At 45.0% G+C, this 22,761-nt stretch overlaps 1 protein-coding gene across 1 annotated transcript; it reads right to left on the bottom strand.

The window, feature by feature from the left end:
• Positions 1-18,159: 18,159 nt before the first annotated feature.
• Positions 18,160-21,289, bottom strand: LOC138591215 (gap junction delta-2 protein). The gene is made up of 2 exons (XM_069661734.1): positions 20,871-21,289; positions 18,160-20,159 (listed from the first exon to the last, which is right to left on the bottom strand). The coding sequence occupies exons 1-2, from the start codon at positions 20,939-20,941 to the stop codon at positions 19,316-19,318; spliced, it is 915 nt and encodes a 304-aa protein (XP_069517835.1). The 5' UTR covers positions 20,942-21,289; the 3' UTR covers positions 18,160-19,315.
• Between the last annotated feature and the right edge of the window lie 1,472 nt (positions 21,290-22,761).

Below are 22,761 nucleotides of genomic sequence, written 5' to 3' on the forward strand. Positions count from 1 at the left end.
ATAACTCTGTCATCAGTCATTCTGGGTTTCCATTTTCCTGTACCTGTGCGTCACTCCGGGCCACTTCACCCATGCAGCAAATTGTCAACGTCATACTGACATGGCAAATTATATCAATCATGTACAAGAGATGGAATCACAAAATGTGGCCTACCCACTCCAAATATAAATCCAAATGAATATAATGGAGCAATTATTTAAGCTTGAAGGAGAGTGACTGTTGGGCTCCAACAGCCCGCTCTCTATTCCTACATTTCAAATACAGCTCAGTCAGAGGGTGACTTTCCGACTCTATCTACTGTCCTAGTGAATATGTGCAAAGGCCAAAAAAAGATCTGAAAACGAATGGTCAAGTTGGCTTCTTTTGTTATGTAATGCACGTTATTTACTTAACAGACGTATTGGGTCATATCAGTTGCACCCTGATTGGACAGCTTCCTCTGATTGGATCGTCAGTGTGAAGGCGAGCTGATTGGCTGGTTAGCTGAGGCGTAAAGGATCATTCAAAATTTGTGATGTGACTTTGTAAATGTGTGCGTCTGTAACTCAGACTCTGCGTAATCTCAAAGTCCACACACAGAAATGTCAGGCGGCTGTGGCTCAGTGGTGGAGTCGGTCATCTCTCGATCAGAAGGTTGGAGGTTTGATCCCAAGCCATACTGATTGGATTTTGGATATGTTGGAAATCAATGCCATCAGTGTTTGAATACGTGTGTGAATGGGTCAATGTGACATGTAAAACAATGTAAATGCACTTTAAGTGGTCCGAAGACTAGAAAAGGGCCATATAAGTACAGTCCATTTACAGTTTCTACAGCTCCAAAAACTTTTAACACATTTGCAAATCTTGTCTCCCTACACCTGCAAAACTTGTTTACAAATTCACAAACCTAAATGTGTGAGGACACATTTTTTTTATGCATTTACACATGTAGATTTCACATGCATTCAAAACGTGAAATATAACTGTGGGCTGTGAGATAATTTGTGAACATTATTTTGCGAACTTTTTGACCATTATTTGACCCCATACAGACGTACCAAAGTTTTGTGACTGCGTACATACGTTAAACCCTTAAAACGTTTCGACTGCAAACAGGACCCCAATACATGCTGTTAGTGGGGAACATAGACTGTATAAAAAGATGGAGGACATGACAGCTCCCTAAAAGTGAAGCCAAAACATCTCTATCGCCCCCTGCTGACTGGCTGCAGTATAGGTCATAAAGCCCGCCTCCTCCATGTTAACAGATGGGACATGAGTCAAACTATAATATCAAAATATATGCCCGATACATTTTTCTCAAACATGGTTTCTGTCATTATAGTTAGTAATTATCATGCTGATTTACGTCATGTGACGTAAATAAGTGTTCATTTGGCTCACAAGTTTAGTTTTAATCAGTTATTTGATGCTGGAAATATTATGATTGACAGCTCTGTTGACCAATACGGCTGCAGCCGATCTGTTCCTGATTAGCAGAGCAGAGGAGGATCTGTGAGAGGAAACGAGAGGAAAAAACAATCACTACAGTCATTGAAGTTTACATACCTGTGAATGTTAACCTCGGACCAACTCCAAAAAGCTGTTCTGCTGTTAAACACGCCGCTGTGCGGGATCCTTGCTGTTTTTTCAGTAAGTTAAATGTATGTTTTGGTTAGCGGAAGAGGCTACGACCGCTCTACCCACCGATCTCTACTGCGCAGTCTCTGGCTCCAAATGACGTCACCATCGCAAGATGGCAGTGCCTATCACGGGGGCTATTTTGGCACAACTTTTGTACAATGGGAGCAGATTGAGACGCGTCATATACAGTCGTGGGGAACTGTAAGCTAAACCAACTTAAGACAATAATAAGTACAGCTTAGTTTTGTCCACTGGCCAAAATTAAATGTGAAACTGCTTAAAAATGTGTTAACTGTCTCCTGTGTCAATTGTTAATATTTAATCGTATTGTGCATTTAATAGTCCATTTAGTGCACACCACGTGACTCACCGTCTGATTCTCTTTGTCACCCATAAACGCCCATGACAACATCTGTACTGTCTGTGTGTGCTCTCAGATACTTGCATGCTTGTGTATAGTATGTTTGCAGTCTGAATGGCCTCTGGCATCTCCCAGAATCAGACTCATGGACGAGAGACGGGAACGGCACGTTGGCCCCAGCTGAGCTCTGGCACTGATGAGAAAACAAGTAATCAAAGAGACATGAGGAAGAGGAGACGCTCCAGATCTGTGATAGGAAGAATGTAACGAAGGACGGAAGGAGGGTAATCTGTGCTGTGTTCGCAGCACTGTATTGGTTGGTCTGTCCCACTTATGGTGCTGACGGGAGTGGTGTCTTACTAGACAGCTATCAGGCCTGATATGAGTGCGTGTTTTATGCTACCACTGAATAGAGCAAATAAGATCTCAGACTCTTCATCTTCAGCTAATGTAGTGTGAGAAAGCAGGCCAGCAGCTCTTATCTCCCTGCTGTAAACAGGCAGCCCGGTCACTGTAGACGACACCATAGCACCGTCACGCGAACAGCAACAAGCTGAGTCCGTCATGCAAGCGTGACATGTGTTACTCACTCAGATGCGTTGGCCACTGAAAGATGCAGAAGGTGTTAAAAGCCTCTGGAATGAGCTAAGGAGCTGCACATGCCTCTGTGGTCCAGCAGCTGCTGTTGTCTACAGGTAAACACAGAGAGGTGTTGCACTTTCACACTGTGAAATCCAACTGTTATGGCATTTCTTATATTATCAGTACCTTCCTAAAATCCACGTCCCTGCCTAGATAGAGATTAGACTGAAGCAAAGAAAGCGACTCGTAAAATGCCCCTTTTTCGATGAGCACAGTTTAGTCCCGCCTCATCTCTTTAACGAAAACAAAACATACGTGTCATCAGAGTTTTTATTATCAATTATCTTTTTTTAGCTCGTCTTTGTCATGGAAAAAAACGTTGTTGCTGAACATTATTTTGTCAGTTTCATTAACGAAATTAAAACGATCACAGAAACGTGTACAAATAATCACAAGAACACATCGAGTGTTGGTTTTATTACAACAGAAACACTGTATAGATTGTCATGAAAGAGAGACGATCGAGTAAAAGTTGCGACAATTGGTTGCATCGCAATTTCCTGGAGGGGCTGTATTATGAGATATAAAAATAGACCACTTGCAGTGCAGGGTTTTTTTTACAGCAGATACACAGGATAGGTAAATATATCTGGTTAAAATGCAGTAGAAGAAGAAACAGGAGTCGTAGTTTCATGAAAAGCGTCTGTAGATAGATGCTGTATGGCAGACGCACTGAGCTTTCTGTTACTGGAGAGTCACAGGCATAATCCCTGAAGTAGCCTTTGGCCTTTCAACCAGACACATTAAATCCTCCTTATCCAGCCGGCCTGCCGTCAACGCCTCCAGAGAGAAATTTCAAATTAAACTGTAAAAAAGTTGCTGCCCTTGTGCCCTGGAAACACAGAACAAAAGTGTCAACGCCCAAATGATTTTCCCGCGGGCTACAATATACAAGAGAAATGATGAGAAAGTATGTCACAAACTGAGTGGAGGTTTGGACACTCAGGAGTGACTCAGGAGACGATCCCATGAGACTTTGAAGACATCCATGAATCATCACTTAAGGGACCAAGCGGAGGTTTCTGTGTATGTTTGTGGTATTGTATAATTGTCATCATGTCCACCTCTCTGGAGACGGACATCAGGACATCCTGCGTCACCAGTTATCTGTCAGCATCGTCAAACAACTTCACTTTCTACCACAACCCCACCCAACCCTCGATTGTTTCCTGTCACTAGAGATGCTGAAGTGGGCCACTGTGTGTACACTGGGACATGGGGGCAGGAGGAGAGGGGGAAGCGGGTTGGCTGATTGGAGACATCAGTCCTGAGAGAACGCTCTCAGCCTTTTGACGGAAAAAAATGAGTGACAGTGAGTGTTTGCGTGGTTGGCAGACATGAGCACCCAGAGGTGGGTGGATGGAGAGGGCCAGGATGGCGAAAGACGTGCCAGAATGGGGACAACAAACAAGGTCATGCAAACTGTGTCACCATCGAAACTATGCAGATCAGTGAGTTGCAATTTTATGAGAGTGATACAGCTCGTATTGAATGTGTTGATGCCTAATAAGTACAAGAAACCTCATTGCAGGTAGAAAAGCAAAGAAACACTGAAGAACCGATGGAGAGTTGTGGGCATTGGATCTGGATGAAGACAACTTTGGTCTGATTTTCTTATATAAGCAAAATATGTTTGAGAGAGATTTCACTCTATGACATGCTATCGAATTTACCTCCTGTGATGATTGATGTAGGATATCGGTTATGGGTTCCAAAATCCTCCATCTTTGGAAATAATGCTGCGAACCAGTTGGACCCATTTCACAGATTGGAATTCTATGATGAAACTAGGATGTGTGGAAGCCAATATATGCCTGGTTATGAGAAAATAAAGGATCCTGAATCATAAATAAACCTTAAAATAATGAGGAACTTTGTCAAAATACTGAGGTACCATTTTAAATAAAAAGAATCTTCACTGATGATTGATGAGTTAGTATCTTAAATTAATGAGAAATGTCAAAATAATTGGAGTGTTGTGGTATATGGCATCAAGACGTTAGCAGCAGATCCTTTAAGTCCTGTAAGTTGCGAGGTGGGGCCTCCATGGATAGGACTTATTTGTCCAGCACATCCCACAGATGCTCGATTGCATCAAGGTCTAGAGAATTTGGAGGCCAAGTCAACACCTTGAACTCGTCGTCCTGTTCCTCAAACCGTTCCCGAACCATGTTTGCAGTGTGGCAGGGTGCGTTATCCTGCTGAAAGAGGCCACCGCCATTAGGGAATACGGTGTCCATGAAGGGGTGTTCGAGGTCGCCAATGTTTAGGTCGGTGGTACGTGTCAAAGTAACGTCCACAGGAATGGCAGGACCCAAGGTTTCCCAGCAAAACATTGTCCAAAGCATCACACTCCTATGCATTCTGGTGCCACATCTTCCCCAGGTAAGCAACGCACACGCACCCGGCCATCTACGTGATGTAAAAGGCCACCTTCTTCCACTGCTCCGTGGTCCAGTTCTGATGCTTACCTGCCCATTGAAGGTGCTTTAAGCGGTGGACATGGGGTCAGCATGGGCACCCTGACCCGTCTGCGGCAATGCAGCCAAATACACAGCAAACTGTGATGCACGGTGTGTTTTCTATCAGAACCAGCGTTAACTTTTTCAGCAGTTTGAGCTGCAGTAGCTCATTTGTTGGATTGGACCACACGGGGCAGCCTTCCCTCCCAAAGCGCATCAATGAGCCATGGCCACGCCCATGACCCTGTCATCAGTCACTGGTTTTCCTTCCTTGGACCATTTTTGGAGACGCTCTGAGCCATCAACATTCCGCCCTTGTCAAAGTCGGTCACATCCTTACGGTCGACCATTTTTCTGCTTCCAACACATCAACTTTTGGGACAATAAGTTCACTTGCTGCCTAACATATCCCACCCACTGACAGGGACCATTGGTGGAATCGGTTGGTGGATCAGTAGTCTTGCATGTTTCTACGTTGAGCTCATGTGGTTTTGCAAACACTCTTCAAATTTAGAATGATCAATATTACACAAATTAAAATATAATGGATTTTTCCCGAAGTTTGAATCAAGATAAGCACTAAAAGGAATAGAGTATGAGTCCATATAATGACATGAGACGTCTACATGAAACCCGGCCTGTATACCACAACGCTGTAAATACACGGCTCAGCTCTGAAAGATACATATCTCCAGCCAGACATATTCCTGCTCGAGTGCATTTCCACCTCAGCTCGGATGAATTATGCAGCTCAGGATAATCCCAAACGTTTTTTGGGATTTGGGCTCCTCGTCTGTACCCTGTGTAGTAGTAAACACTACATCATTTATCAAAGGCTGGAGACAGCTTGTAGTGCTGCAGGTTCCCGCAGAGGAGGGGAGCAACTCGCATGAAAGTATTCGGGCTGCTGCTCACTAATGCTGGGTGGCATCGACTCCGTGTGCACGAGTGAGGTCATATCTGCACGTAAGGAAGCCGCGGTGAAGTCATGTCTGTCTAGCAGGACGAGACAGCGGCGTGGCTTCATCCATGTCTCTTGTTCTTCTCTCCATTAGGATGTTGTTTTTTTTAACCTCCCCTCACGTTTCCTTTGTTCTGGCCTTGTTGTGAATCACGCCACACATGATGAGGTACAGAGGTGATGTAATGCAGGTCTGCGCTCATGAATGTTTGAGAAGAAATTTCACACTCTATTTCCGTCATGTGACGGGCGAGTGCCAAGCCGGGATTGACTGAGCCTTTTCATAAAGTGCATGTGGTGTTGTCTTGTGTTTTATAGAAGGCCTACAACCTAAGACGCATGATGGCTCACATCATTGCACTGCATGGGTTATAATTCCTACAATAATGAGTGCATTTGGAAGACGTAAAACATATGGAGGCAGCAATAAATCAGTGTTCTTTACTGTGCATGTACGCAGTGCCACCGTTTACATACATTTGCATATATTAACTAATGTAATATGTTTAGAGCTGAAATGATGAAGTCAGTGAATCTGTACCCGGCACCTCTGGACAGAAAAAGGGAGAAAGTAGGGAGCTCCAGTAACCCAGACAGCGCAGTCTTTGCCAGATGTGTGACGTCTCCCGAGGGGGAACCCTGGTGCACTGTGCTTCAGGATTAATCGTTTGAATAAAAGAAAACATAATTAAAACCTTCCCTCATGCAAAGGCAATCAAACAGAGAGAGACGGAGGGAGAGAGAGGGGGAAGCAGCTCTGATTGATAACCAATTCCAGCCTCTTTCCCTATACGCTATACCCCTCCATCCGCGCACACACACGCACAACGTGCCTTTAGCTGAGATGACTTACTGTACGATTGATGGCGCTTGTCTCTCACATGCAGGCGGCGTCCATTTTTCCTGTGTGGCATTAAAGTGGTCACAAGGCAGCTGAAGTTTTGATTGTCACATGAATCAGATAAGCAGGGGTAGGAGGGCAGTGATGTAGTGTCAGAAATACAGTATCCATGGACTGTTTGGATCCATGACTGGGCTCGCTTCAGACTGTCCTGTTTAATGTTTGCAGCCAATAATAGGGCATTGGGTTCGCTCAGACATGCTGTGTTGTTAATATTCTTTCTGTGTACTCGAGGTGGGAAAATCTTTGCTCTGAGTGTAGGGGGAAAGGGAGAGCAGTATGTGCGGAGAGCAATAAAAGACACTGAATAATAACTGCAGCTGCAGGACTGGAATTGGTCTTCTGTGGCAGCTTCATCAGGGTCTCTCCAATATACCGGGTTTGAAAAATGCCCGACTTAAACAGCCTTAAAGGGCCTGTAAATTTTCACAATCAGCTTCTTAGTCTTAGCAATACATCCCTGCATGAACAGATAATCTGCAATCACTTATATGGACCAATCAGGATTGACTGGCCATGCATTAAAATTCGACTTTCACATTTGTTAGATATTTTAGTTTGTAATCTTGTCTAATCTAAGTAATCACTTGGAAGCATAGACTGTATAAAAAGATGGACGACATGACAGCTCCCTAAAAGTGAAGCCAAATCATTTCGGGCGCCCCCTGCTGACTGGCTGCAGTATAGGTCATAAAGCCCGCCTCCTCCATGTTAACAGGTTGGACATGGGTCAAACTATAAAATCAAAATACACGCCCGATAAATGTTTCTCAAACATGGTTTCTGTCATTATAGCTCGTTATTATCATGCTGATTTACGTCCAAGTGTTCATTTTTCTGACAAGTTTAGTTTTAATTAGTTATTTGATGCTGGAAAAATTATGATTGACAGCTCTGTTGACCAATACGGCTCCTGCAGCCGCTCAGTTCTGGATTAGCAGAGTGGAGGCAGTCCGCAAGAGGAAACGTGACAAAAACAATCACTAGTCATTGAAGTTTACATACCTGTGAACGTTAACCTCAGACCAGCTCAAATAAGCTGTTCTGCTGTTAAACATGCCGGCGTGCGGGATCATTGCTGTTTTTTCGGTAAGTTAAGTGTGTGTTTTGGTTAGCGGAAGTGGCTACGACCGCTCCACCCGCTAATCTCTACTGCGCAGTCTCTGGCTCCAAATGACGTCACCATCGCAAGATGGCTGCGCCCATCACAGGGGCTATTTTGGCATCAATTTCGTACAATGGGAGCAGATGGAGACGCGTTGTCCATCTATATATACAGTCATTGCTTGGAAGCGACAAACCAGCAATTCACGAGGGGATTCTTTCATCTTATATGTGTACACAGCTTTCAGTCCATGATGCCTGGGCGCAGCAGTTTTACTGTGCATGTGTGTGTATTTGTGTGAGCAAGAAAGGGCACCGCTTTGTCTGAATCATGGCCCGCACATGAGGACATTCCCACTCCGCAGTGTGCAGCGGCGCTGCAGGGGAGGACTGTGGGGGACAGCTGTTCGCTCGGGTCATGTGAACCCAAATATCTGTTTGGAGGGAGACCAGCTTGTCTCCAGTTGTGCCTCCCGAGGCCGTGAGCTCCCAGACCAGCCTGAGCCTGAGCAGATCTCACTGGAACGGCACGGCAACTCAGCCCCTCTTACATGCCGTTGTACAGAAAGTAAGAAGATAGAGAGAAAAGATGGGATGTTTGGAGAGCGGTATGTACGATCAAACCCACTTTGCACTCTACACATGCTACACTATGAGTTCCCTGTGCTACAAAGTCAAATGGATCCTCAATTAGCCAACATTTTTGGCTAACTGAAGGCTAATATAACCAATAAATGTATAAGAAATGAATGTATTAATAAGCTAAGTCAATGATTATTTCATTAACAACAGGACTGATGTCGGTATTTAATCTGAAATTATCCTACGTTCTAGCAGGTTAGCATGCTATCCCACACAAGCTTACTATGCTAACATAACTTAGCTCCAGTAGCCTGGGGTAGTGATTCTTTGTAATACTGTAAGATCACAGTGTTGCCCATAACAACTAAAGCTGTAATAGACAAAATGAAATTGTCTCACAGGCAGACATTAGAGTGTTAAGACCAAACGACGTGTAAAGACAGACAGCAGCGTGTCGACATAAATCAGCTGATGTCAGGAGAAACAGACCTTCAGCAGGTAGAGCCCATCTGTTTGCTGCTGCCGTATCGATCCCACAATACCATTAAGCCATTTCTTTAAGGATTCCACTGCATCAGCACCCTGAGGCCACAGGACCTTCCTCTGCCTGCGCTGGCCTCGTGCAGGTTCACACTCGACCTACCACCCCCGTAATGATTTGTGACTTACTTCTCCATTGATGGAACGTGACAGCATACAAACGTTTACTCAAGTACGAAATTGAGTTACTTGTACTTTATATGACTCGCTTCATATTGTGCTCTTTTTTCTTCTCCAGCACATTCTCAGGGAAATGCTGCACATTTTACGCCACAAAAATGCATCCGACAGCTTTAGTTACTTGTTACTTCACAGCATAGACTGAAATAAAAGATGGACGACATGACAGCTCCCGTAAAGTGAAACCAAACATTTCGAGCGCCCCCAGAAACTTTAAAGCTACCTTTTATCATGCTGATTTATGTCCAAGTGTTTATTTTTCTCACAAGTTTAGTTAGTTATTTGATTCGGCTGCCGATCTGTTTCTGGGGTAGCAGAGCAGAGGAGGAACGGCGAGTGCAGACATAGCTAACACAATCACTACACTCATTCAACGATCCATAGCTATGAATATCTGCTTCAGACCAACACAAGAAGCTGCTCTGCCGTTGACCGGGCTGACGTGGGGGATCTTTGATGTTTTTCGGTAAGTTGAATGTGTGTTTTGGTAGCGGAAAGGGCGGGGTGTTAACACCTCCACCGGCCGATCTCTACTGTGCAGACTCAGGCTCCAAATAACGTCACCAGCGCGCCCGTCACGGGGGGTATTTTGGCTTCAATGAGAGCAGATGGAGACGTAATTTATAGTCATTGGTTTACAGATTCACGTTATTAAATAATAATAATCAGCATGTATCATTAAATATAAGGGTGCACTAGTATAGGGACCACTTTTAGTAGCATTAATGTAAGCTTTACGCCTGGATCCCACAGGATCCGTGTCCGGCACGTTCCGTCTGCGCCGCGGTTCTGCTCCGTCAGACGGCGTGAGCCCTCGCCCACAGGAAGCGTCTCTGATCCACAGCGCAGTGGAGCGCTGGCCCAAGCAGCTGGATTCACGAGATCACAAGATCATGGGAGAGCTACATTATCGTGCGAGAATTGCGAAATCACGCGATATCATCGATGTTAAACAGAGCAACGCACAAACAACAGTTCAGTTTGCACCTCCGAGGTTGATTATCTGCTCGCTTGAATATCATTCTATGATTTTTATGCTTCTATAATGTCTGAGTACACCACTGTTTTGTTGTTATGAAAATGGACAAAAGCGGGAGTCTGTACCGGTCTGTACATGGTGTTTTATTTTGAAATGACTGGATGCTTTATGCTGATTTCATGTGTAACTTCTTGTTTGGAACAATCTGCTCTGTCCAGCTTGATGCGTGCTTGAAGCGGCCTCCGTAAAAAATAGACCCGTCCTGGAGACGGACCGCGGCGCGTGCTGTGGAATCACGAGCAGTGACTTGAATGGGCGACTCTGGAGATTGCGGCGCACACGGAACGCGCCAGAGACGAATCCTGTGGATTTTGAGGGTTATATGTATCCTTATCAATAATGATCCATCCATCCATCCCTGGAGCCTATCCCAGCTGTCATTGGGCGAGAGGCAGGGTACATCCCTGGACTGACCGCCAGTCAATCACAGGGCTGACACATCGAGACAGAACACGTTTCACACTCACATTCACACCTACTGGCAATTTAGAGCCACTAATTAAGTTAACGAGCATGTCTTTGGACCGTGGGAGGAAGACGAAGTATCCGGAGGGAACCCACGCATGCACGGGGAGAACATGGAAACTCCACACAGAAAGGCCCACTTCATCCGAGGGACTCGAACTAGGAACCTTCTAGCTGTGAGGCGACAGCGCCAACCACTGCACCACCAATCGTCTATCATTTTGTTCTTCTTTTCACGTAAGTTGCAGGATTTTAATTGCGGCAAAATACTTCTTAAAAGCTGTATTTGTACTCTCACAGTACATTCTCAAAGCCACATTGATTTCTGGTTTCCTTATGCATTCTTTAATGACCACTTCTTGATGCTTCGGAGTGTAATTTATTGATCTTAACAGTAATAAAGATTTTATTGCAGAATATTTATGTGTTTTTAATTTGACTCTTATCTCCACTTTTTCTCGCAGCATCCAAATCCAGCTTGTAAATTGTGAAATGAAATCATGGCAGTGTTACCTTTTGGCTGTAAAGATGAGCTGGCAGGAAGAAGGCGAGAGTCATTAGCACAATCAACACTTGCTACTCGCCAAAGCTGCGCTGCTGTAATCTCATCCAACTCGCACATTTACACCAACTTCTTCAGAGAATTAATGACACTAAGATTACAATTGATCTCTTCTGATCAACCGGAATTTCATGCCCACATATCAAGCGGCTCACAGCTCAGACATCTTCTGGCTCGCAGAGTGTGGGGGGAGGTGTGTGTGTGTGTGTGTGAGTGTGGACGGCTTGGAAGGAGGAGACTAAGACAAGATTTCTCAGTCTAATTAACGCCTCAGCAACAAGAATGCCAGCATACGTTTCTGCATCAATTTCCCAGAAGCCCTGCTTCCATTTGAAACACTGAAGAGAGCAGCGCAGCATGTGTTCCTGGAGGCTTATGGGAAATGTTGGTGTGAGTGTGCGCGTGTGTCCTTTCATAGGTCATCTTGGCCAAATGTGCTCAGACACTATTGGGAATATTTGTAGCTTATAGCCGACGGGCGAACGTGGTTAGTGCCGGGATCTGCATCGTGATGAATAAAGATTACAATTGTTTCTTATATGTTCTGGGTCAGTCGACAGATGATCTACCTCTTATCCAAGGAAGCCTACCCCAGCTTTTACTTACTAGAATGCTCCCCATGAATACCAAAGCATGTTAATTAGATCAACTATATTGTGTTCAACTACAGAGACAATTCCAGCAGAGACTAATCAGGGCTCTCATATATGAACATGAGATGTGTCCCAATCCAGGGGCTGCATCCTTCGAAGGACGTATTTGACGGCTGAGAAGACTCCTTCAGAGGCGGTCTCAAATGTGTCCTCCTTTTCCCGAGCCACGAAGGATCCGTCGGTTGCATCATTCGTGGCCCCACAAGGTTCATTGCGCGCCACTTCAAACAAGAAGACGGACTCTCTGAGGAATACACTTTTAAATCAGTCGAATAGCTATCGATACAAATATTAAATAAACAAAAGGGGCTTTGAAATAAAGTATCTTTAAAATAAGTTACACGCCATTAGCTATGATAGCTAGTTAGCCCGCTAGCCACCTGTTGCTAGGCGAAAGGAGCGGCATTTGTTGACTCAAGGGTAAGCGCGGGAACAGCAGGTGACGCAAACGGGAAATCCTCCGTAGACCTGATTGTCTCATTTCAGTCCAGCTTTAGCGCTCTACGCAAATGACTCATCCTCCGTAGCCCGCTTCCTTTGAAGGATGCAGCCGCCGAATTGAGACACAGCTATTGCTTACGTGCTAAACGGGGCATGAAAATGGCGTACGCTACTTCACACACAAACTTGACGCGTGATGTGTACGTACGTTTTGTCGACTAGGTTGTGTATTGATGCCCCTCAAACATTCAATTTCACTAAATATCAAACGTGACTTCACAGATCCACGTTAGCGGTGTTATTTGCACCTTTCAAACAGTCTGCTTAATATTTCAGCAGCACCGTCTCTTCTTCTTCTTCGTCTTCCTCCCGGTTGTTTCCGTGATTCACTTGTAAAGAGCCTTTGATCAGCTCTTTGTATGCATTAAGATTCACGAGGTGCTCTGCATTGATCATTTATGGGTGAATGTGGGGGCGTGCAGAGGGCAGGAAGTGAGGCTGATGCACGTGTGCACATTACCAGGTGGAATGTGATGGTGGATACGTACACCTTTAGATTGGGTGGTTAAAAAGATGCTGCACTGCTAATTCAAGTCTATCACACATAGTCTGACCTGTAATCCTTTATTATCTATAGAAGAGGCGATTCAAATATTAGGCCTGTTTATGTTTCAAATTTTATCTGTTCATGCTGCAGATTCTCTCGTGTTTATGTTGCTTCTGGCTTGTGTTTGCACATACAGCAAACCTGTAGCCACATTAAACCTTCACATTAAACACTGTGTCTTTTGTTTCTAAATAGTGCTGCATCAGTAAAGGCTGACAAGAAGCTCCGATGTAAAGTCTGATCTCATACCTTCCTCTGGGGCTCAGTAAAACGACAACCACGTGACTTGCAGCATAGTGGCATCAAATCAGAGTGGGAGCGGGGGGATGGGCGAAGGAGTGGGAGAGGTAGGAACACAGAGAGAGAGAATAGAAACACACGGAGGAGAGAGGAAGGGTGATGGAAAAGGGGATGAATGAAGAAAGGAGCAGGTGGGAGAAAAGGAGAGGCAGCTTCCTCATCAGGGGGACGAGGCAGTGAGGAAGGAGAGGAGTCGAGGAAGGAGGAAAGAGTGATCAAGCTAGAGAAATCAGACGGCGGCGTGGTTCATGCAGAGTGCAAAGGTAAACCACAGCGAGGTGGAGGAGATGATGAACAAATGGCGCGGTGGCGCGGCAGCCCACAGTGTGTAATATTACACATGAATCCACAGCGCTGTAGGGAACACAGTAGTGCTTAATTTCTTTGTTTCTCTCTCTCATTGTGTGCGTTTCTTCTCTTTACAGCAGCTCTTTTTATTCTGCAGCCGCACATCTTACAGGACGGGTATTATCTCCTGTCCGTGCGAGCCTGTAACACACACAAGTGATTCATATTCCTCCCCGTGTGTGTGTGTGTGTGTGATTCCAGTGTGTAGCTGTAAATTACATCTCCATACCTCTGCCTCTGTGTCTCCTCCATCTTCCCGAGCGCACACACTGCTACTCTGCTCCTCCTATATATCGCTACGAGTCCAATTGGCCGGTGATTAGGACTTGCCAGCCACTGATTTTTATTGGCTGTGTAATGGTGCAGAACCTAAACATTTATCAGGGTCGATGGGCCGCGTGTAGAACAAGCTATTAGGGAATGCAGAGGAGGCGAGCGGGCATTGAAAGTTCGAACAAGCAGTAGGTGTCAGAGTGAGCTGTCATCTCTCGGTGGGGAATTAAAGATGTCACAAGCAGGAAATTGTTTGTTTTTGCTGCAGCGTTGCTGTTTTGCATTAATGACAAACTGCTCGACGAGGGGAAGTTGGTGCACTGTGGGAAAAAGATGTAAAAGGTTGCAGGTTCCTGGAGGAAAATGCTGAATGTAGAGGAAATAATGAGCCAAACAGGGAAAGTTATCTATTTCCCAAAGTTCCAACATCACATGAACTCACCATCACCCTGACCTACCTGGCGAAAGCGAGGAGGGACACGTCAGGGTTTTTGGGTGCATTGTGTCCTCACCCAGGTGCTGTCTGTCCCACCGTGATCCTCCAGTTGACAAATCTGTGTATAATCCCCTAATGTTCTTAATCCTGGGGTCACATTAAAAAATGGATGAGAAATTAATCTGCTGTCAGGTCTGTCAGGTATATTTTGTCACTGCCAGTGCTTATTTTCTACCAAATCCATCTGTATGGGCAAATACGGCTCAACCAGCACCCGACCAGCCCGCCAAATCCGCCTGCACAAACTCTCCGTCCTTTTGTCCTTGTGCTGGGAAGATTTCATTAAAGCAGGGGAAGTTTTACAGACGCACAAAGCACAGATCTCATAACAAAAGTTTGGTGTTCTGCCTCTCAGCGGAGCAGTGAGGGGGGGGGAATGTATTGTGGCTGGAGACGAGGGGAAACGACTTTACAGCCAGAAAACGGCGGCTGCTCCTGCTTCCCTGGCAAGTTGGAAACTTGGTCACAGCGTGCAAACGCGAAACCGCTCCCTCCCCCACACGGACGCGAACATCAAGAGTGTTTTGTTTCAGCGTCTGCCATATCTTCCTGTGCCATGCTATGCCGTGCATATGTGCTGCGGTAACCAGGCTAATTTCATTGCTTCTGGCTGAGTGGATCAAAAAGACCCACATTCACTGTTTTCCTACTCTTTGCTTTCCCCCCTTTCATGCAGTAATCTGCGCAAGAAGGGAGAATTAAAGCAGCGCCGCCCGGAGCCGGCCCGCTCTGCTCAGATGGGTGGAAGAGGAGACACTGGGAGGACATGCTTGTTTTGGGGGGGTGAAACTTCTGGTTAAATCAGCCACATTTCTAACATTTCAAAATAAAAGCATGGTTTACAGGACAGCTGAAGAGAGACAGGAAATGTGGGGAGTAGAGAGCGAGGGATGACACGCACCAAATGATCAGTGCGTCGATACGTGGCCTCCGTACACGGGGCGCCCCTCCACCAGCTGAGCTCAACCAGCACCTCCAAAATAAAAGCATGTTAACATTTCAGTGATTCCTCTTTCTGTTAAGATTGATCTGATTGTGCTTTAGAATCAGTGCAACATGTCCTCGTCTAACACCTTCCTCCTGGGGGACGTGTCACTATGATGAAAGGCGGCTGCCATGATTGTTAATAAAGGTGTCAGCGCTCCGGCTCCATCACTCACCTGCGCCAGTCTGGCCTTGTCCCTCAAATAAAAACACACACTACATATATCACACCTGCGAGCCCAAAACCAAAGCGTGCACTCTCTTCTCATTAATGTATCTCTGCTAATGGAACCAAACCAGGCGTGAGTATTCCCAGACTCACGCCTGGAGCTCAACCATTATGCAGATAAATACAGGATAATGCAGCTCTCGCTTCTGTAAATGTTCAGAGCAAAATCAAAGGTTTCATGTAATTGCTTTGGACTAATAAACACAGACCTGTATGTGCGTCTTTGAGAGATCATTTTGGATGCTCTCATCACATGTGTGTGTTTTCAAAATGAGGAAAACTCCAGAAAAATCGACAAATAATTCATTCTTTGAAGTTAGGACTTCATTATTTCCCCTACGGGATGAATATTTTAGAGCGGAAGTCCTGTTGGACAAAATGTCTCCAAATCTGGACCTCGGCGTTTGCGCTAATGTGACTTTAAATGTGTCGCTTTTTAAATGGTGAAACTTTTAAACCTGCACACGTTAGATTTCGTCTCTTCATCATTTCCCTTTGAACTCCACATTTCATACAGCAGCACTGAACAGAGAGCGTGAGCAGGCTGCCTGCTGACCTCAGAATATGATATCACATTATACTCATTTAAAGCAGACCTTTCTTCTCAGTGCCGACATGTAAATATTGAATATTTATGTTGCACTTCCTGCTGTTAGTCTTTAATTATATGAATTTCAGTGCTTTTGTGCATGCTGTGCTCTCCATACAAGTGCAGATATGAGATATGAATACATTTAACTCTGAACTGTATGAACCTGCTGCAGAAGAAGTAGAGGAGTTTAAAGTAGAAGTGGAGTGACATTTTTAACAGCGGCACCTGCACACTAATCTGCACTGAAGACAGAGCCGTGATGAGCCGGCTCACGCTCCTCATAAAAAGCGGTTTATTGATGATCCAAGCGCCTTCACTCGCACCCAGGGACGAGACCTCCCCTTTAATGTCAGGGTGCCTCTTTGTCAGTGACGCACATTAAGGAGGGGGGAGAGGGGGTACGTGTCCCTAAATATCCCTGCCTTCATCCTGAGCACCTGAAATCACATGTAATTGGAGGTGTTCCTGCTGTGTGTTGCCTTGTAGTCTTAAAATAGCTCGCGTGCAGCCTCGTGTGTGTGTGTGTGTGTTCTGCTGCAGTTGTCAGTGGTAGGTACGGCCGGTAGATGAATGCATAGGTGCTTGAGATTGCTTGTTAAATTCATAGAGAATGTGTGCATTGTGTTCGATGTGATCATCATGATGTCCACCTGCAAACTGCTCTCTATGTGGCCTGCATGTCATGCAGACGCACGGGTGCAGTGTAATCTGTGCTGAGCTCTGCAACACTCACAGTGCGCATGCATGACAGCATGAATAACTGCATTGACACAAACCACAGAAATGTGAATTTTGCAGGAAATTAAAACGACTAAGGAATCAAAAATCAACACTGCCCTTACACTACTGTCTTTTTCATTCTTCCTTTTTCCTTTGTGGGAGTAAATGTATGATTGTCTTCTGTGATCCTGCTCATATTGGACCCTAATGCTGTAAAGGTTTTGTTAGCAGGCCACTGAAGTAATAACTGAATGCCCAAACAAGCTCAGGAAAAGGGAGAGGACGCACTGCATTGCATCAGAGCCAAGTTAACAAACGTCTCATCTTTCTTCTGTTTTTTTTCTCATGTTCATGACTAAGGGAGAAGCCGCGGGTCCCCGCTGAGTTGGAGATGGATGTGCCAGCACCGGTGCGCTCTGATTTCTCCCGGCTTTGCAGAGTCATCCTGGCAGGAGAATCATGAAGAAAACCAGCCCTTCCCCGATCACCTTCTACGGTCAGCTGCAGATACCTCATCTCTATCTGTGTGTGTGTGTCTTTATTACTTCCTCTCTTTCTCCCTGTGTGTGAGCGTACTCCTGAGCACCTTTCTATTTTTTCTCTCTCCCCATCTTTTTGTTTTCATTTTGACCTTCACCGGGAGCACACAACCTTTCTTTTCAGTTCAGCCGCTGCTTCCTCGCATCCTTTTGCTCAAACGAGAGAAGAAGGGATGAGCCGAGCTGCGGAAAGGGCAGCTCCCTCACTACTCAGAATCATGATCAGCTTTTTGTCATTCCTGCAGAGTAGGAGGAAAGTCACAAACTAAAGTTCACATTTACACTCTGAATGCATAAATCACCATAAGGGCTGCTGGATTTGATGCGTGCTGTATAAAACTTCTCCGTTAATGAGCATAGATGTACTGCTACATTGCAGAGTGATGAGATCCTGCACAAGGTGTGTCCTGCAGTGGTTTCTTCTTCTTCTATTTTTTTTTTTTGTAGAGAGTGGGTGTGGCTAACATCTTCACTGCATCACTGTGTGATAGGTCACTCAGCAGACACAAAGTACTGCACCTCACACATTTCTGGTGTACATGAATCCCACTTTTATTTTCCACAGAAAAAAAAGAGATGTTTGCTTTTTTTCTGGTCTGTTTCGGTTACATTTAAAACCATTCTATGAAAAACTGTAGCACCAGAGCAGATTGAAATCGCCCGTTCTTTGATAAAAATGTCAATTTGTGCTATTAGTCCAGTTTTGAGATCAGCTTTGATTCGGGGGGGGAAACATTTACTTCTTGTTTATAAAAAAAGACTAGCACTTCTTTTCTTTTTCCAGTCATTTGCAAAATAAAACAGAGAAAACTGTATATCTTAGTATTTTTCTTTTTCATTGAAATCACAACAAATACATTTAAAGCAAATAAAAAACTCGGGGCGGCATTTAGCATAAATCCAAGCAGGGAATCAGCTTCCATGATGATTATTATATATTTATATATTTATATGTTTACATATATATCATGTTTATATACAAGTATGGCACTTGATTACACAAAAAAGCAAGAAAACACTTCACAAATAAAAGCAGTGGGCGCTTTGGTGTGTCATAAATTAAGGAAGTCACAGACGTTAGCGTTTGCAGCAAATTTACCAGATACTGTTTTGCAAGTCAGCTATAAAGCGATGGAATGGTTACATATGTTAAGGTCAGTGGTGCAACACAGGCAACAAAAAAAAACATGAAGTACGCTGATTTATTTCAACCATAGTAAGGATTTATATATCTATGCACATATATAAATCTGGATGTTAGATTTGTCCTTTAACCACTGTGTAGGGTGCCATTTATTTGGGTTGGTGCCAAAAGAAATGGAAAGAAAAAGTGTTAAAAACACCGTCAGGTCTGTAGCACATTTTGGATAAGGTCATCAAGCTCTCAAGTGTTCACCTCTTAGTGCAATTTTTGCATTTTACTCTCTTCAAGTACAGCAGAACAGCCCACAAAGAGTAAATATGTGAACACGCTATATCATGGTCTCCTTTACGCATCTTACAGAGTATAAACGTTACTAAAAAGTTGCATCAGTGCAATAATAAATAAGTCAACAAACGTGGAGTCCACGCTCGCCATGAAGTCCTTAAAAGACCAACAAATCAAAACAAATCTGCCCACTCTTTAAGTCATGACACGAATTAGGCGTGCGGAGCTGTCCATCATGTCCATCATGGGTTTTTTTTTTATTTTACAGGGTTTTCGAGCTACACATAAGCAGAGTCACTGGACTGAGTGCGCCCGAAATTAGGCACACTCATCCTCGGCAAGTCCTTATTTCTGATCTCATAGATGGACTTCCGCCGAGCCTGCACACCTCGCACGGCCGTTTTGATTTTCCTCCACCCCAAGTGATTGAGTTCTGCCAGGTTGAGCACCACGCAAAACCCGCTCACCGCGAACATGAAGACCAGGAACACTGTCTTCTCCGTGGGTCTTGACACGTAGCACTCGACGTCTTTGATGCAGGGGTAGCGATCACATTCGTACACGGACGGGACGTTGAATCCATACAGGAAGTACTGACCCACCAAAAAGCCAATTTCCAGCGCGTTTCTGAACACCACCTGGATGATGTAAAACCTGGAGATGCCCTCCTGCCGCCTCATTTTGGACTTTGTAGTTCTCATGGCCGAATTAGGGATCTCTTTGACTTCCAAACAGTCCGGCTCGGCTTCTTTGGTGGAGTTCTCCGTGTTCTGAAGTACTCCGTTTACAATGGTGTTCTTTATCTTTTTGCTCTCGTCTCGCTTCAGAGAATCTTGATCCTTATCCAGCGTCAGATAGACCGTCGAGTAGCGCCGCTCCTTCTGCTTGGCCGACTGATGCACCGAGTACGTGATGAAACAAAGACTCGGGGTGCACACCATGATGATTTGAAAGACCCAATATCTAATGTGTGAAATGGGGAATGCCTTGTCGTAGCATGCCTGGTTGCAGCCCGGCTGTAAGGTGTTACAAACAAACATGGTCTGCTCGTCATCATAGACAGTCTCTCCAACTATTGCTACGATTAGAATCCGGAAGATGACCACCACTGTTAGTAGGATCCTAAAAGGCAAGCAAACAAACACACAATGTGAAAATAAGTGTAAGTATGTGAGCGTGAAGTGACACAAATTTGGTTCATTTGTGCGCTGCCTCTGAGGCTGGAGCGCTCACAGTCCAATTGTGCTTGTGTGTGAGGATTTAGGGAGCTGTCCAGTGCTGAAACAGGACGCCCGTATGGATTCTATGTGTGTTTTTTACTGTTTTAGTGTTGTTATGCGTTTTTCTGTGTCTCTATGCGTCTGTGTGGTTTTTTTGTGTCGTGATTGTATGGATGGAATGACATGTAAGCAATCGGCGTTGCTTTGACTGTACATGTGTGAGCTCAGTCAATGAAAGACATCTCCCATTTCTGCACAACCACCACTCAAACTCACACACACAAACATCAAATGGAAAAAGGTGGATGGGTGAACACATGAGATGACACGTGAATTGTAGTGTAGTTTAAGCTGTTTGCAGCACCATCCCAGGTCCTGAAAAGACAGCTGTCAACTGATTTACTTAGCTGCCTCGTTTAGGAGGTGGAGGAAAAAAAGGGAATCTGTGAAACTAGACAGAAAAATCCACAACACAGACACGAAGGACTGGGCACCATGCTACAGAAGATCCTTGGTTCACAAGACAGAAACGGGGGACTGGGAACCATGCTAAAGACGATCCTGGAGGCTGCTGCGATTCTTCGGTTGTTCTTGGTTTTTCTCATCATCTTACCTTCCTATCATAGTAGAGTGCTGCTGGACAGCAGCCTCCAGGAGCCTCTCTAGTATAGTCCATTCCCCCATTTCTGAGCATCCGGAGAAGACTAGAGCACAACGGCACTCTGTTCAAATCCCTCCAAAAAAAAGCGCCGTATTTCCCGTCCTGCTTCTCTCTGACTCTCGGTGTAGTCAGACTCCAAAGCGTCCGATTTTAGCAAAAAAAATGCATCCGTCACGGGATGCTGCCGCCGTCCTCGCTTCTCTCCGTCTGTCTGCGCGCTATCTGCTTGGTTATGAGCTGAGCGCGCAGCGCCAGTGAGCGTCCTGCTGTGTGTGCCGAGCGCTCCCACGACGTTGCCACACTTTTCCTTGTCATGGGAGTCTAAAGGGCTGATTACTATAAGCCCTCCTATTTTCGATCTTCAGATCAGGTTGATGGGCTGCGCGCTGCGTCTGGATGGAGGGAGGTTGGATTTAATGTCTTGCCAGCGTTAATCCGCCTTTAAGTAGTCTCCCCCCTCCCATGCGTCACGTACGCGCAGACAGGTCGGTGGAGCGCAGCCAGGAGTGCCAGGGTTTCTGATTTTCAATATTTCACTTTTGTGTATGGTTTGCACCATTCTGTGGACACTGCTGTGCGTCTTTGAGTCTTTCAACCTTTAACACATTGAGTTCGTACTTTTTAGCATAGGTGGCTCCACGTGAGAATCGAACCCTGGCTGTATTGTGGTCAACTCATTACTGAGGCACATGTGCACCGCATGTAATAATATCCATCCTTCCGGGACAGGGCTTGTGGACGCACTGGGCACGATGGTCAAGGTGACTTGCTGTGTTTGAACTATGATATACACGTGTGGTGTTTACAGCATATGTCATGACTTAAGTAAAGCCTATTTCTATATGCATATATCTCAAACACCCATGCAGTAAACAGTTTTTAAAATGGACCCAGTTTTCCTTCCTCGGAGGGGATAGCCTTGCGTGCCCACAGGCATCCCTCCACGTGTCTCGGGCTGTTGGCCCGGCTGGCAGAGCTGTTGTTTCCACCTCGGGCACAGATGATGCTCTGCATACAGTGACAGAGTGAAAGTACCATCCGAGTTGCTAATCGCTTTACAAAGCAACCTGCCTGTCTGCCTGTCTCTCGCTCTCTCTCTCTCTCCCTCTCTCTCTCTCTCTCTGTCTGTGTGGAGGGTTAAAAATAGAAGCAAAATATGAGGCCCCGCCCTGTATATTGCTCTGAGATGTGATCAACTCAATGCACTGCATTGTGTGTGTGCACTAAAATTAGACTGTTGTGTGGAGTGACACTATTGCATGTGTTGTTTTTATAGCTTTATAGTGAATGTAGCATTAGACACTCTTACATTTGCTCCTCTAGATTCTTAAATCTCCCTTAATAAAATGGTGCATCATATTAAATTACATAATTACTTGAACGTATATACACAATCTAAATATATGTCACCATATACTGTATGTTAAGTAATGAATTGCTATAACTGCCAGGAAGATCAGCTAGAAATGTGTTTGAATTATTGATAACCCAGTCATTGTTAGTTGTTGTTGTTGTTGTTGTTGCTGCCTTTGTTGTTGTTTTGAGCATCATCCAAATCCAGCGACTTCACAGGTAGGCAGCGAGGGCTTTGTTCGACCTGACAAACGAGGATTACCGATCACGTGACAGCGGTGTTTCCAATCAATGAAACTTTGCGCGGTTAATTTCTCATGAGGTGGCTTATCCTCTCCGCTCTCACTGTAATCTTTTCTAATTCAAATCTTTAATAACCTTTACCCCTCCGCCCACGTGACGGGAGGACGTGCCTGGCTGAGACAAAGGCAGAGAGAGAACAGACCCTTAGTTTTCAGATTCACACTCATAATAAAGGTTGAAAGCTGCG

Source organism: Semicossyphus pulcher, unplaced genomic scaffold, assembly GCF_022749685.1.
Source record: "Semicossyphus pulcher isolate SPU_LCO1_2020_fin unplaced genomic scaffold, fSemPul1.0.p SCAF_14, whole genome shotgun sequence".
Classification (NCBI taxonomy): Eukaryota; Metazoa; Chordata; class Actinopteri; order Labriformes; family Labridae; genus Semicossyphus; species Semicossyphus pulcher.

Excerpts from the sequence above, each read along its gene's own strand:
- LOC138591215 (XM_069661734.1), bottom strand. The coding sequence starts at position 20,941 with ATGGGGGAATGGACTATACTAGAGAGGCTCCTGGAGGCTGCTGTCCAG. Across the intron at positions 20,160-20,870 it reads CACTCTACTATGATAGGAAG|GATCCTACTAACAGTGGTGG; the intron begins GTAAGATGATGA and ends CTTGCCTTTTAG.